Source organism: Ranitomeya imitator, chromosome 2 (assembly GCF_032444005.1).
Source record: "Ranitomeya imitator isolate aRanImi1 chromosome 2, aRanImi1.pri, whole genome shotgun sequence".
Taxonomy (NCBI): domain Eukaryota; kingdom Metazoa; phylum Chordata; class Amphibia; order Anura; family Dendrobatidae; genus Ranitomeya; species Ranitomeya imitator.
Genome location: NC_091283.1, coordinates 469531332 through 469545886, shown reverse-complemented (window position 1 = coordinate 469545886; position 14555 = coordinate 469531332). Strand labels below are relative to the sequence as shown.

General features: G+C 46.1%; 1 protein-coding gene across 1 annotated transcript in view; it reads right to left on the bottom strand.

Moving 5' to 3' along the window:
• LOC138664498 (serine/threonine-protein phosphatase 4 regulatory subunit 1-like) overlaps positions 1 to 14555 on the bottom strand; it is a 94463-nt gene that overhangs the window by 43052 nt on the left and 36856 nt on the right. The window contains exons 8-11 of the mRNA XM_069751242.1: positions 6722 to 6787; positions 6276 to 6434; positions 939 to 1105; positions 31 to 407 (exon numbers count right to left, since the gene is read on the bottom strand). Of these exons, the coding sequence (XP_069607343.1) occupies positions 31 to 407; positions 939 to 1105; positions 6276 to 6434; positions 6722 to 6787 (769 nt within the window). The remainder of the gene's footprint in view (positions 1 to 30; positions 408 to 938; positions 1106 to 6275; positions 6435 to 6721; positions 6788 to 14555) is intronic.

The following is a 14555-nucleotide window of genomic DNA, read 5'->3' as shown; positions in this document are numbered from 1 at the left end:
TAGCGAGCATGCCATTGAAGGGTAAATTACCTTGGACGTCCGGATCATCCATGTGCCCCTGCAAGCTCTGGAGAACCTTCTCTATGTCACTACTGGCCATGTAGGACTTGCAAATGAGACTGGACTCAGATTCCTGGTCAGTGTCTTTCTTTGACTCAGCTACAGGCAGTAAATCTAGCTCTTCACTTATGTCGGGCAGAGGGCTTCTCCAGTATAAGAAGGAGTTAAACACATCAGGCCTTCCTTCTGTAGAGCTGCCGGCTGGGGATCTCCTGCTGTGGCTGCCATCGCATTCTGCGGGAGGACTGCTACTGACATGTTCACTATTACTGGAATAATCGCTGCAGTTATCTCTGGTAGTAGAATTAGGACTGGTCCGATTTGCTTCGATGAATATATTGTCGATGCTGGAGACAGAAAAGTTGTATATAAAAGTAGGTCATTTAACCTAAACAATCTACACAAAAAAGCAATTTTTTTCCCCACCTATTCCGATAAAAACCCTGGACAAGACAAATGCAAAAGAAAAAGCAGTGTGAACAGACCCTTCCAGATACAAAAATTTGCTGGGTGACATAAAAAGTAACAGAAAAAGAAATATTTTGACGCACAGTCCTGTTCTTTGAGTGCACATGCCACCGGACTGGAAGGAAGAATGGACCTGGTCACCACCAAAACCACCATCAAGAATGTTCCAACTGTGGAAACATAGCAGCAGAAGAGTTTGTTGTCCAGGGTAAAAAGCAATTTATACGATTAAGAGAAGGTGAGTGCAAAGTCTGCCTGCTACTGCCAGCAAGCTAAAAAATAATTACCCTGTTCTAGGGTATAAACTGTATAGCTGGGAGGCAGTCCTTTACCCATAGTGCTGTGTCCCCCCATATTCATACAAGAAATCTGCATATCCACGAGATGAATATAATTATCGGTGGTCTCACCTGGAGCTGCAATGTGCACTGTCCACAGCACTGGTGTCTGTCAGCATGTCATGTGTGGGTGGTCTAATGCTCAGCGTCCCATCCTCCTTCACATATAACCCAGCAGATGACGGGTTAGCGAAGGTGGAGATGAAGGGTCCCAGAGACTGAAATGCAGTCTGACGAACCTGTGACATAAATCTGTACAATTAATAGGGCAGAAAACTAAAAAAACTAAAAAAATACTGACCAGCACCTCCAAACAGAACAAAGCTAGTGTGAACAGATGCAAGCTGCCCTGACTACATAATATACAAATAAAAGAATACAGCAGCATTATGTAAGCACCAAGATGTATGAAAAACATTGAATATATGCCTCTCCCGGCAATAAGCCTACATATTTAAAGGGCAATTAATGCTGGATCCTACCTGCCGTAGGCTTTTAGCTGTGGAGAGACATATTTTATAAATATTAGGTTTAGGATCCCATCAAAGAAAGGTCACCCAGCTGTGGTTGATGGGCACACATAGATTGGCCAATGAAGTACCTTCATTATATAAGTATATTCTATGTAGCAGTAATGCAATCAAAATTTCACATATTCAATGACTGCATACAACTTAGTGCTGCTGTATTCTCTTGTTTGGGAAGTAATCTGAATGCAAGCTTATCATATACACCAGGGGTGGGGAATCTTTTTTTTGTGAGGGGCCATTTGGATATTTACACCATCCTTGGGGGGCCGTACAAACTCCACCCACAAAGTACATCCTGACTCTGGCACTGGTGTCAGGACGTAATCTTTCATTGCATGCCCTTCAGTGTTCAGCAGTGAACACTGCGTGTGTGTGCTAGCAGAGCAAGAAGAAATTAATGAGCTGGTGGCAATCAAAATACACCTCCCTGCCCAAGAATGCGGTCCCTGAGAATCTGCCGGGGGGCTAATAAATGGTCATCGAGGGCCGTAAATGGCCCTGGGGCCTGAGGTACCCCACCCCTGATATACACTAATGGCCTATTTTAACTGCCCCTAGGAAAGCTTATTTCATCGATAATTGTGCAACCTAAACCGGCTACTGATCGATCACTCGATGAATGAGCAAAGGCTCATTCGTTGGGTGAAACGTGCTGAACAATAGATCATCATTCTGAACAGCACACCATCCTGTATAAACAGCATCTGTGCTGCCGAGAACAATGTCAGCTCATGCGCTACGAGCAATCTATTACAGATTGTTTAGTGCACATCTGAGGAGCGGTCCTCCGTGTGTAATCAGGCTATTAAAGAGCCGCCGATCAGTAAACAAGCAATTGATAGGCTTTTGTTTAGTACCCAGGTCGGCTATTGTATATCGAGTTTTACATGCAATCTAAAACACAGGCGACACATAAAACAACCACACCAGCCTGCTCAAGAAAATATGAAGTAAAAATTAGACAGTAACTAGTTAAAATCATATAATAGAAAAAGCTATAAAATAACCACAAGATACAAATAAATCCCAGAGACTGTGCTTAATTACAGGCAGAAACACAATTCATAAATGATGAAGCAAAACCAATGCCCTCCCCCAAAATCTTAAGTGCAAACATATTTGAGAGGTTCTGAATCATTAGTTTTCCAATGCGCTTGGTAATATGAGCAAGTTAGCGTCTCCGATCTGAGCAGTCGCTCTATTAATGTCGCCAGAATTATTAATATCCAGCCTGCTGTCAGCAATTTGCCATTTGGAAGCACTTATGTTGTAGGAACTCGCTGCCTACAGCTGCTCTGCCGCTTGCAGCACATGGCATGGCAGAAACAATAAACCTCTCCCCACTGGCAGGACTTGTGCCCACTCGTAAGAATGGCCTATGAGCTCCTGGAAAAGCAGGCATGGTGTGTCAGCAGTGCAATTACACTGTCTGTATGCTCCGCTGGAGCAAGGAAAGGAGTAATCTGACATAATACAGTGAGCCAAGGGCTATGGCCATGTATAAACATCCAGCAATACATTTATACTAGCTATTGAACCCGTTCTACGCCCGGGTGGCGAGCATCTATATTGGTATATGGTCTCCATCCCGGTATGTGCTGCTCCATCCTGCGTCCCCATCCTGTCATGAGCTGCTCCATCCTGCGTCCCCATCCTGACATGTGCTGCACCCATCTTGCGCCCCCATTCTGTCATGTGCTGCACCCATCCTGCGCCCCCATTGTGACATGTGCTGCTCCCATCCTGCGCCCCCATTGTGACATGTGCTGCTCCCATCCTGCGCCTCCATTCTGACATGTTCTGCACCCATCCTGCGCCTCCATTCTGTCATTTGCTGCTCCCATCCTGTCATGTGCTGCTCCCATCCTGTGCCCCCGTTCTTTCATGTGCTGCTCCCATCCTGCGCCCCCGTTCTTTCATGTGCTGCTCCCATCCTGCGCCCCCGTTCTTTCATGTGCTGCTCCCATTCTGCGCCCCCGTTCTGTCATGTGCTGCTCCCATCCTGCGCCCCCGTTCTGTCATGTGCTGCTGCCATCCTGCGCCCCCGTTCTGTCATGTGCTGCTGCCATCCTGCGCCCGTTCTGTCATGCGCTGCTGCCATCCTGCGCCCGTTCTGTCATGTGCTGCTCCCATCCTGTGCCCCCGTTCTGTCATGTGCTGCTCCCATCCTGTGCCCCCGTTCTTTCATGTGCTGCTCCCATCCTGCGCCCCCGTTCTGTCATGTGCTGCTCCCATCCTGAGCCCCCGTTCTGTCATGTGCTGCTGCCATCCTGCGCCCGTTCTGTCATGTGCTGCTGCCATCCTGCGCCCGTTCTGTCATGTGCTGCTGCCATCCTGCGCCCGTTCTGTCATGTGCTGCTGCCATCCTGTGCCCCTTCTGTCATGTGCTGCTGCCATCCTGTGCCCCCGTTCTGTCATGTGCTGCTGCCATCCTGCGCCCGTTCTGTCATGTGCTGCTGCCATCCTGCACCCGTTCTGTCATGTGCTGCACCCATCCTGCGCCCCCGTTCTGTCATGTGCTGCTGCCATCCTGCGCCCCCGTTCTATCATGTGCTGCTGCCATCCTGCGCCCGTTCTGTCATGTGCTGCTCCCATCCTGCGCCCCCGTTCTGTCATGTGCTGCTGCCATCCTGCGCACCCGTTCTGTCATGTGCTGCTGCGATCCTGCACCCGTTCTGTCATGTGCTGCTGCCATCCTGCCCCCGTTCTGTCATCTGCTGCTCCCATCCTGCGCCAGCATTGTATTATATGCCCCCCATAAGATGCTCCATGGTATATGCCCCGTATGCTGCTGCCATATAAAAAAAAAAATACCATACTCACCTATCGTCGCTGGGCGCCGAGTGCTGGGGGCCTGAGCAGGCGGGGACATCGGCGCGCTGTGGGGGTCAGGTGCCGGAGTCACCGCTAGCTCAGGCCCCCAGCACTTGCTATAGTCACCTGTCTGTCCCGTTCCACCGCTGCGCGCCGCCATCTTCCGGCTCCTCTAGCTGTGACTGTTCAGTCAGAGGGCGGCGCCGGCGCGCATTAAGCGCGTCATCGCGCCCTCTGAACTGGGAACGTCACAGCAGAGGAGACGGGAGACGGAGCCGCACGCAGCGCTGGAACGGAGGATAGGTGAATATACTCACCCTCCTGGCGGTCCCTGACTCTCCGGTGGAGATCGCGGTGTGCGTTCAGTGTTTACGCATACCGCGATCTCCTGGGAGCGTCACTCTGTGAGGCCCAGACTGCGCCGGCGCTTGCGCAGTCTATAAAGGCTTCAGACAGAGTGACGCTCCCAGCGTTATATTATAGATACAGAGAGACACAAAAGAATGGGGCTGGGCTGCACTGTCCAAAAGAAGAATTAGAGGGTTATTCCTAGATAATCACAAATGTAGGATCCAGCTGCGGGACTTGTATCTACCAGACATTTATTAAGTATGCTCAGCATTTTTCAGAACTCCCATACAAATCAATGGTAAAGTCTACATATACAGAGTTACGGTTCTAGTCCTGGTTAGTGCACAATTGGGTCCTAATTTGATAGGTGAAGGTTTCTGCTGTGGAAATCCATATCCTGTGGATTTGCCAAAAAACGTAAGAGGTGGGAATACTGTAAAATGTTTACACCTTGTTAATAAGTTATCCCTTATCTTTTGGATAGGGAATATCTTACTGATCGCAGGGGGTAGGAGCACTGGGACCCCCGGCGATATAAAGAACGGGGCTCAGAAAAGCAACAATGCAATGGAGCTGAGGTGCGCATGCTCGACAAACAGCAATACATATTTTTTTCGTGTTTGTAAAGCTTTACGGTTTATCACGGGAGCTCATCTATAGTTTTTACAGAATGGTGAGCAGAGCAAGTCTTATCTCTTTTCCGACATCATAATTGCACTTCCTATGTCGGATCCCCATGTATGGAGCCAATTCAGGAGCGGAGCCTCCCCCATGCTCAGTACAAGCCAGCATCTGTCTATAACTGCAGTGACCGGAGCTTGCCCTGATCACTGCAGTTGGACCATGTAAATATCACTGTTAAAATGATGATTGCGGGGTTCCGATGGGTTGTCAAGGCAACCAGGGACTTACTGGAGGCACCCATGGTTGCAATCATTGTCCTTTTAAGGAGCGAAGCCTGTGTATAGGTTTCAAGCAGAATGTCAATACGTCTATCTACTGCATACATAGCACAAGTTCAAGCCCGAGGGGGACTAAAAATAAAGTAAAAAAAAAAAAATACCAACAAAAATAAAAATTTGAATCACCCTCTTCTCCCACATTAAAAAAAATAAAATTGGTATCACTGTGTCCATTAAAGTCTGATTTACAAAAATATGAAATTAATTGACCCAAATGGTTAAAAAATAAAAATTCGAAATGATAAAAATTGAGATTTCCCTAAAACAACAATAAAAATAATCTGAACGAAACATCATATGCTGAAGAAAAGTACCAGCGAACGTTTCAGTTCGTCACTTAAAAAAAGCAGTAGCTCACACAGCTCTATCAGTGGAAAAACAAAGACGGAACAAGTTTTTCAAACAAGGGTGACAAACTTTTTTTTTAGCACTTAAAAACAAAAAATCCCAAACAATACAAGCTTTTTACCACCGTAACTGTACTGAGCTGGAGAATCATGCTGTTGGGGCACATTTACCGCGCAAAGAACACCGTAAGAACAAAACAAATGGTGGAATTGTGGATGTTTTACCAGTTTATTGACCTTAATTATTATATTTGTCCCACAAGACAACAAGTCATCATACTGATATAAAAGATATGGCACTTGGAATAAGGGGAGGAAAAAAACAAAAGCACAAAAAAAAAAGAAAACTGGCCTCATCGGGAAGGTGTTAATAATTTCAGAAGTGGATAATGGCGAGCAACTTACCCAACGGCAGGGATCACTAATCAGGTTTATGAACAGAGGAGAGAGTTTGGTCCGTCTGACCTCACTGGATGTTGTGTAGGACACGGCCATGAAGCACTCGGCACACACCTTACGCATCCCCCAAGCGCTGTCAGAACACAGCTCCAGAAACTTAGGGATCTGCAAACAGATTAGTTATACGTAGAGATATAAACTAGACTATTCCAAGTTCACATTTGCACCCCCGACCATCTGCAATGTTCTCTTGGGTTTTAGTAAAATTACCTTTCAGAGATGGACGCTATCTATTGACCCAAGAAAACACTGCAAACTACAAGACGGTCGTCACATGGAAGAGCAAATCAAGATGTGAATGAACAAGCCTGAACAAAGACAACTTGTCCATTTTCCTGTAAAACTGATCCCACATGGTCAACACAACATGATTATGCAGTGTAAATCCTTACCAAAAACTTCTCAGTAGCTTCCAGGCCAACGGCATTGCAAACGTCTCCAAAGTTAGCAGCACAGACCTTTATATAAAAATAGATTAAAAAACAAAAACTTAATCTCTCAGTATCCAAGTAAACAATGGCATTCACATCTTCTCAAGAGAAGAATCATGGCAGATGAATTTCTCTCCCTTGAACAAGATTATGTTTCTTTTAGCCTATATCAATCCAAAAATGTGTGCAGATTTACTTCTCGCTATGCCATAATAGTGGATTGAGCCTTGGTTGTCTGATACAGAGGACAGTCATAAAGATGAAAAATATTTCAGCAGCCTGCAGCCACCTCTAGGGGGCGATTAGGAGTTTACTGCGAAGACAGGATGAAGTAAAGGCACCCAGGACTGGATTATTTATCTTATTGGTTATACTAAGTACATGGAGCTTTGTATGATGGTAAGAAAGGAGCTGGAACCACAATACAAAAATATGAAAAAAAGTGGAGCGTCAGCTCAAAATGTTCGATATGTACTTACAAAGGTAACCTATTGACATCAATTGAAGTCTTGAAAGATCTAACGTCTAATGTAAATTAGTGTGCAAATTTGATGAATACTATTAGAAATGAGATGATTATGGGATTTTGGGAGTATTCCTTTGCTTACACTCCAGGTGCTTTTACATTACATGACCTGCGGACTACACTTTTCACGATCAACGTTTCTTAAATAACCTATTAACACATGCTGACAGCACTTCCAATAAATTGTTCTGCACACACAGATGGTCATTGTTCTCGGCAGCACACATTTTGTTTACACAGGATGATGTGCTGCCAAGAGCTATGATTTTTAAGCCAGCGAGAATATCGTTTCAACTGAAGGACGAGCGTCTAAGCTCATTTGTTGGGTGATCGGCAGCTTGTTTACAATGGCTGATTATCAGGAAACTAGCATTTCTAGGAGCGCGCGTTCTCGATAATAGGATAGTGTAAATGCATTGTACATTGACATTTCTGTTTCAGATACACTCGCCCGTCTAATGCAGGATACCTCGTGCCTGCAGGACATCTGATTCAAAGTTTCAGTATAATAACAGTGTCTGTAACTAGTTTAACCTCTTTTCAGAAACATTAACAAAGCCATGAATGTAGAGGATTAACTTCCGATATGTGACAAGAATGTCACTGGATGAAATCAGATTATATGTTTTGTGTTACTATGACATCAGTCAAAATAAAGGCAAATTAACACTATAAAAATTTTTTTTATGTAAGTAGTAAATAATGTTGTAAATATAATTCTCTGCCCATGGCAACATATATTTTCCTATTAAAGGTCATTGCATAAAGGCAACATAAAACCTTTCCTCATCATTAGAGTTAAGCGAATCTGTTCTGGTCCCTGCTTATTCGGCAAGCTATAGCGCTTATCGAATAAGCTACAGTGGGAACCCGGACACATGGAGCATGCCGGCTGATCAGCGCTGCAGCTGTATGTGTCGCGGCTGTGTTACAGTGAAAACACATGCATGGAGAGCCCAGCGCTCCATGTATCCGGGTTCCCGCTGCAGCTTTTTCTGGAAGTGCTATATAGCTTGCCAAATAAGCAGGGACCCGAACAAATTCGTTCAACCCTACTCATCATTCTCCTAGCTGACAAAAATCAGATGGCTCCACCCCTCCTTCTTTGTTAGGTCTTGTTCAGACAAACATGGTTTTGATCCATATGCACATATGGGGAAAAAAAAATTACAGCACGCACTAGACTTTCCTTTTTGTGATCAAGTCAGTTCACATTTCAATGGCAGGAGCCTCCTGTACCCATCCATGATGCGGAACAGGGAGAGGAGCTGCATACGAACCCAGTCACATCCAAATATTGCAGATATGTCTGCCTTGAGAATGGCGACATCCATCTAATTTTAGCCTTAGATATAGCAATAACAGGTATTGGGGAGAAGGTTATATAGTGGCTTGAGAAAGTATTCCCTCTCCTTGGCATTTTCCATGTTTTGCTACCTAACAATGTAGAATTTCAATTTTCTTGAGGGTTTGCATCAGTTCATGGTTGTAGAAGCATGATGGCGAACAGCCTACGAGGCCCCTATTGCACGGGTTGAATGAATCTTCACTCCCAGAGAGGGTGGTCTGTCCTTAACTCTATAAGCTTTCAGTATAGCCGAGCGGATCCAGTGAGCAAACGTAGACTTAGAGGCAGGGAGTCTCTTATGATGAAACTCAGGAATGACAAACAAGGCATCTGAACGCCTGAAGGATGCTGTCTTTGAGAAGTAGAGACGTAACGCTCAGACTAGGTCTAGTTTGTGGAGAGACATGGAAGACGATATGGTGGCACTAGGCGGGGAACACCTTGAATGTAGGTCTTGACCTAGGGATGAGAGGTCAAATTACGCTGAAACAGAATTGACAGCATCGATACCTGACCACTGAGAGTGCTAAAGGACAAACCAGAATCCAGCCCTGATTGTAAGAACACCAGGATGGAAGGAAGGGAAAAAACATGGGTGCTGTGTGACTATCCTCTCACCAGCGAAAGAAGGCCTTCCAGGTCTGGTGATGCGCGAGGATGAAGGTTTCCTTGCCGAGATCATGGTCTGTATGATCTGGGACAAGAAACCTGCCTCTCTCAGGACTGATGCCTCAATGGCCTTGCCATTAAATTGAGAGACCGAGAGTTTTGGTGGAAAAGGGGACTTGGAGAGAGTACGTCTGGTCGGTCTGGGAGTTTCCAAGGTACAGCTATGAGTTGGTAGACTAACTCTGCATACCAGGCTCTTCTGGACCAGTCTGGGGGCCAGTAGGATGACTGGAACTCATTCAGCCTTGATTTTCTTGATGAGTCTGGGGATCAGAGAAAGAGGCAGAAAAAGATACGGAAGTTGAAACTGAGACCAGGTAATGACCATGGTGTTGTAACCAACCTCCAGGGGGACTCGAGTCCTGGCCACAAAATGAGGGACCTTTTGATTCATCCGAGAGGCCATCAGATCAACATTGGTGTGCCCCCACCTTTGAAAGATCTGACTGAGTGGAGGGGTTGAGAGAGCACTCGCTCGAGGAGAGTCCCAGGCTGCTTAGGAAGTCGGCGGCCCAGTTGTCCACGACAGGAATATGCACTGCTGATATTGCTGACACGTGCCGCTCAGCACAAGTTACAATCCGTGAGACCTCTGAAAAGACAAACTTGCTGTGTGTCCAGCCCTTGTCGTTTGTTCATGCCACATTGTCAGATTGAATGCAAAATGGACGGTCAGCTGGAAGGTCCCACCAGTGGAGAAGAAAAAGGTAGATGGCTCTGATTTCCGGAAGGTTGGTGGGAAGGTAGGTTTCCAGAGGATTCCAGTGTCACTGGACAGTATTCTGAAGACCGTCCCCATCCGAGAAGACTGGCATCTATGGTGACAACTTGCCAGTGAAGAGGAAGGAATAATCTCCCCTACCGAATGGAGGGAAGAGACTGCACCATGCCAGATACTGACTCCTTTGAAGAGGCAGAAGTATGGGGCGATCCAGAGAGGAGATCCTTTTGTCCCAAGCTGACAGGAAGGCCAGTTGGACGGGCAAAGTATGGAACTGGAAAGAGTGCAGAAATCTTTTCCTCTGGAAAATGAACTTTTGAACGAGCAGTATGGAACAGCACGCCTAGAAAAACTAGACACTGTGCCAGGATCAGAGACGATTTTGCTGTGTCGACTACCCCATCCTAGAGGAGTAAGAGTGTCCATCGTGACCTGAACACTTTTGGAACGGCAGGCCCTAGATCAGGTCATCCAAATAGGGAATGGTTACAATCCCTTTTGAATTTAAGAATGGGTATGACAGCCGCCATAACCTTCGTGAACACTCTGGGAGCAGCTCGAAGGGAAGAGCTGTGAACTGATAGCGTACCCCCAGCACAGTGAAGCAGAGAAACCTCTGATGTGCCAAGCAGATTGAGATGTGGAGATAAGCATCCTGGATGTCTACTGAACAGAGGAACTCATCAGGTTCCATAGAGGCAATTACTGAGCAGAGGGATTCCATTCTGAAATCACTGAGGCAGACCTGCCAATTTAGTAGCTTGAGATCCAGGATCAGATGGAGTGAACTGTCCTTCTTTGGGACCACGAAAAGATTGGAATAGAAACCAGAGAGGCGTTCCTGAAAGGGAATGGTTATGATGACCCCTGACTGGAAGAGAAAGTCGATGGCTTGGAAGAAACAGGGGACCCTGAGATGTGATTCTTGGAAGGTGGGACATGAAAAAACATCTGCATGGGAGAGGAGAAAATTTTATCTTGTAACCTTGGGTGACGATCGCCCTGACCCAAGCTTTGTTGACAACAGAGTTACGCATTCCAGTAAAGCAGAAGAAGGCCACCCACCCTCAATCTGTCTGTCAGTGGTGTCCTTGAGAGAGGAGCGATCAGGAAATGACAGGACAATCGTCGCGGACAGGCGTAAGACTGACGGGTCCACGGTCGGGAATTCTGTCCATTTGCTAGGGAGATCGGGACCAGAAGGATATAAGATATCCAGCTGCCTTCTACCTGGGAAGTGCGTTTCCTGGCATTCCCACTGTTTTGTACAGATTCCCTCAAACTCCTTGTGATAAGAAAACACCCGTCGAGGGCGTTTTGCCTTTTTGAATGAGTGAGTGATTTGGGGCAGGACACCCCTCTTCTTTAAATTAAGGGTCTGATTGACAGTAGAGAGGCTGTCAACAATATCCTGGAGATTGGAAGTTTGGTCCGTGTCGGGATCAGATTCTGACAGTGAATAAAGGTCAGACCATGGAGTCACTTCAGGGGAGGAGGAGTGGGACACTGAGGGTATCCTGGAGGATATAGAGGGAGATGGTGAACCAGATGAAGAACTGGAGGGTGACCACTTCTTGGACATTATCTTTAACCTGCTATGCTGAGTGTGACAGATGGGTGCCTGCGATTCATCCGGAAGAATGATTGGAGCACTGGTGGTGGCTGACAGGTTAGGTAAACATTCAAGGACCTGCAGCAGGGACTGGGATACCTTGGTTAGGTCAGTTACTGATTGGGAAATAGCGATAGCCCACTCCGGAAGAGGGGTTGTGCTCTCATCCCGGGGGCGGCAGGGGGCTCCTGTGAGGCTTGCATGGTGGAAGGGGGTGCAATCTGGCCAGAATGCCAAGGCATGACCCGTGGGCCACTTCTTTTTACAGAGGGCACAGGCGTTAGCGATGCTCCCTAGGTCTGGGCATATGTAGAGGCCTGGTGCTAAAGGGGGCTGCTGAGGGCTAAGCCTAGAAGGAAAGAACAGCCTGTTCAGAGCCTACTCGGTCCTGGTAGCAGGTCTTCCCAGACCGAGATTCTATGTGCCTGTTAAACAGAAGGCAGGTCCTGTGGGAACGACACTGTGAAGCTTCAATATCACCAAGCTGGAGAAAAGGAAGGGGAGGGGCTTAGACACGGCATGCTGAAAAAGCCCATGCTGTGGGAAGAGAAGACAAGGGCTCCCATAGGAGTGAAAGCACGTGCGAAAACCCTCGTGTGCTGATTGGCCGACGCTGTAGGAGGAGTCAAGTGTTCCCATAGGCAGGAGAGAAAGCGCGTGAGCACTCACACTCTGATTGGCTGGCACGCACGAGGGAGGGCATGTACAGGGGAAGTGGACACCTGAAGCTGGGGAGTACATTTTTCTTGGATGTCTGCGAGTAGGAAAGAACGCATGATGTAAGGGGAAAGAAGATAAAGCATCCATAATCCTTGTAGATGCCCCCACGCTGCCTTGATGAGTAACTGTGGAGAAGAAGGGAGGGATAGTACCTGTCCGGTCGAGGTCCCGACTCCCTCTTCTCAATTCAGAGGACGGCATCAGGAACCCCCAGGTGAGAAGGGGGATCACTGTAAAAGAGACGGATGTCCTCCTTCCCACACCGTCGTGGACCCAGATGGTGCAGAACACTGTCAACGCTAAGGAGGGGAGGGCCACTGAGGAGTGACCACCATCCTCCTCCCGGCACGACTCCGAGGAGAGAGCTGGGGTGTGAAAAAAGGCAAGGGACTGTCACCACGAGTCACTCTGAGACACGCTTTAAGTGTCATGGTGTAAGGTCCTGCTTCGCAGACCAGAGAGGGTATGATGTGGATGGCACCACACTGCTCTCTCGGTTGCATATTTTGGGAAAACAGGATGAGAAGTTGTACCCTGTTACCCTGAGAAGAATATGAAAACGCAAAGCAAAAAGATTAATAACCCACAAACAAGGTGACCCAAGGAGAAAACGATGGATCTGGGATCAGATCCAGGTCTGCCTCTTACTGACACTAAGCCAAAACTGCCGAGCTTTGTGCCAGTCAGTGGATGTACCCTGCTGAGGAGGAAGCAACTCTTTTTTTGTCAGCCTCCTAGTGATAGCAACATGTACCCATGGTTACCTGTGACCAATGAAGTGATAAATAAAGTTCAACTTTGGTCTCATCTGACCACAGGACCTTCCTCCATACATTTGGGGAGTCTCCCACTTATCTCTTCGCAAACTCAAAACGAGCCTTATAATTTTTGTGTGTAAGTAAAGGCTTATTTCTGGCCACTCTTCCATAAAAGCAACCTCTTTGGAGTGTATGGCTTATTGTTTTCGTATGGACGGATACTCCAGTCTCTGCTTGGGAACTCAGGCAGGTTTGTTGTGGTACCACGTTGTTTCCATTTGACGATAATGGGATTTGATGGTGCTCATAGGATCATCAGAGATTGGGATATTTATTTTATTTTATTTTTTTATAACCCAACCCTGACTTGTGTTTCTTTGCCAACTTTGTCCCTGACTTGTTTGAAGATCTCCTTGGTCTTCATGGTGTTGTTTGGTTAGTGCTGCCTCTTGCTTAATGGTGTTGCAGCCACTGTGGCCTTTCAGAAAAGGTGTGTATATACTGACAGACCATGTGACACACGGATTTCACACAGGCGGGCTTCTTTTCGCTAAGCATGTGACTTATGAAGGTAATTGCTTGCATCATAATTTTTTAGGGCTTCATAGCAAAAGAGGTGAATGCACATGCAAAGTTTTAGTTATTTGATCCCATAAATTTAATTTATCCCTATATTTTTCTCACTTCACAAACGTAGACTATTTAGTGCTGATGCATCACACACAAATCATATTACAAAAATATTTAAACACAGGTTACAATTTAACAAAATAGGTAAAAGCCAAAAGGGGTGATCAATTAGAGTAACACCTGTTTGTACTATTGTAGCACAAAACTCACGGTAAAATGTAATATTGTTGGATAACTGTTAATTTTGGACGAAGTGTTGTTTGCACTGAGAAAGGTCTCCAAGGGAAGGGGGGAATTTACTACAATATTGTAAAATGAGTATTGTTATGTAATATCTGCTCTAAGTTTTGTTATGTTCAATAAAAATGTATTTGATTTAAAAAAAAAAAAAGCCAAAAGGGGTGAATACTTTTCCAAGTCACTGTACATGGAAAGAGAGAAGAGGGTAAGCATTCAAGGTATAAGGGAAGGCAGATCGATAAGGCTTTACATATTACAGATAGAACATTATACTTCAAAAGCTGCAGGAAGGAAAAATCACTCCAGGAATGAAGCTGTGCTGATAAATGAGAGCTACTTATGACAACTGAATCCAGGACACACCGACCTAACATCCAGAATGCATTACCGATGCTTAAGCATCCACAAGAAAAAAGCGTGAAACTGTGAGTAGGTTACAACCTACTTGCCAAAAATGTCCAAAACCTTTAAATGATTCATATAATTTTTAAAATATTTTATACTACTTAAAGCAGTGGTCTCAAGCTGCATTCCTCAAGGGCTGCAAACAGGTCATGTTTTCAGGATTTCC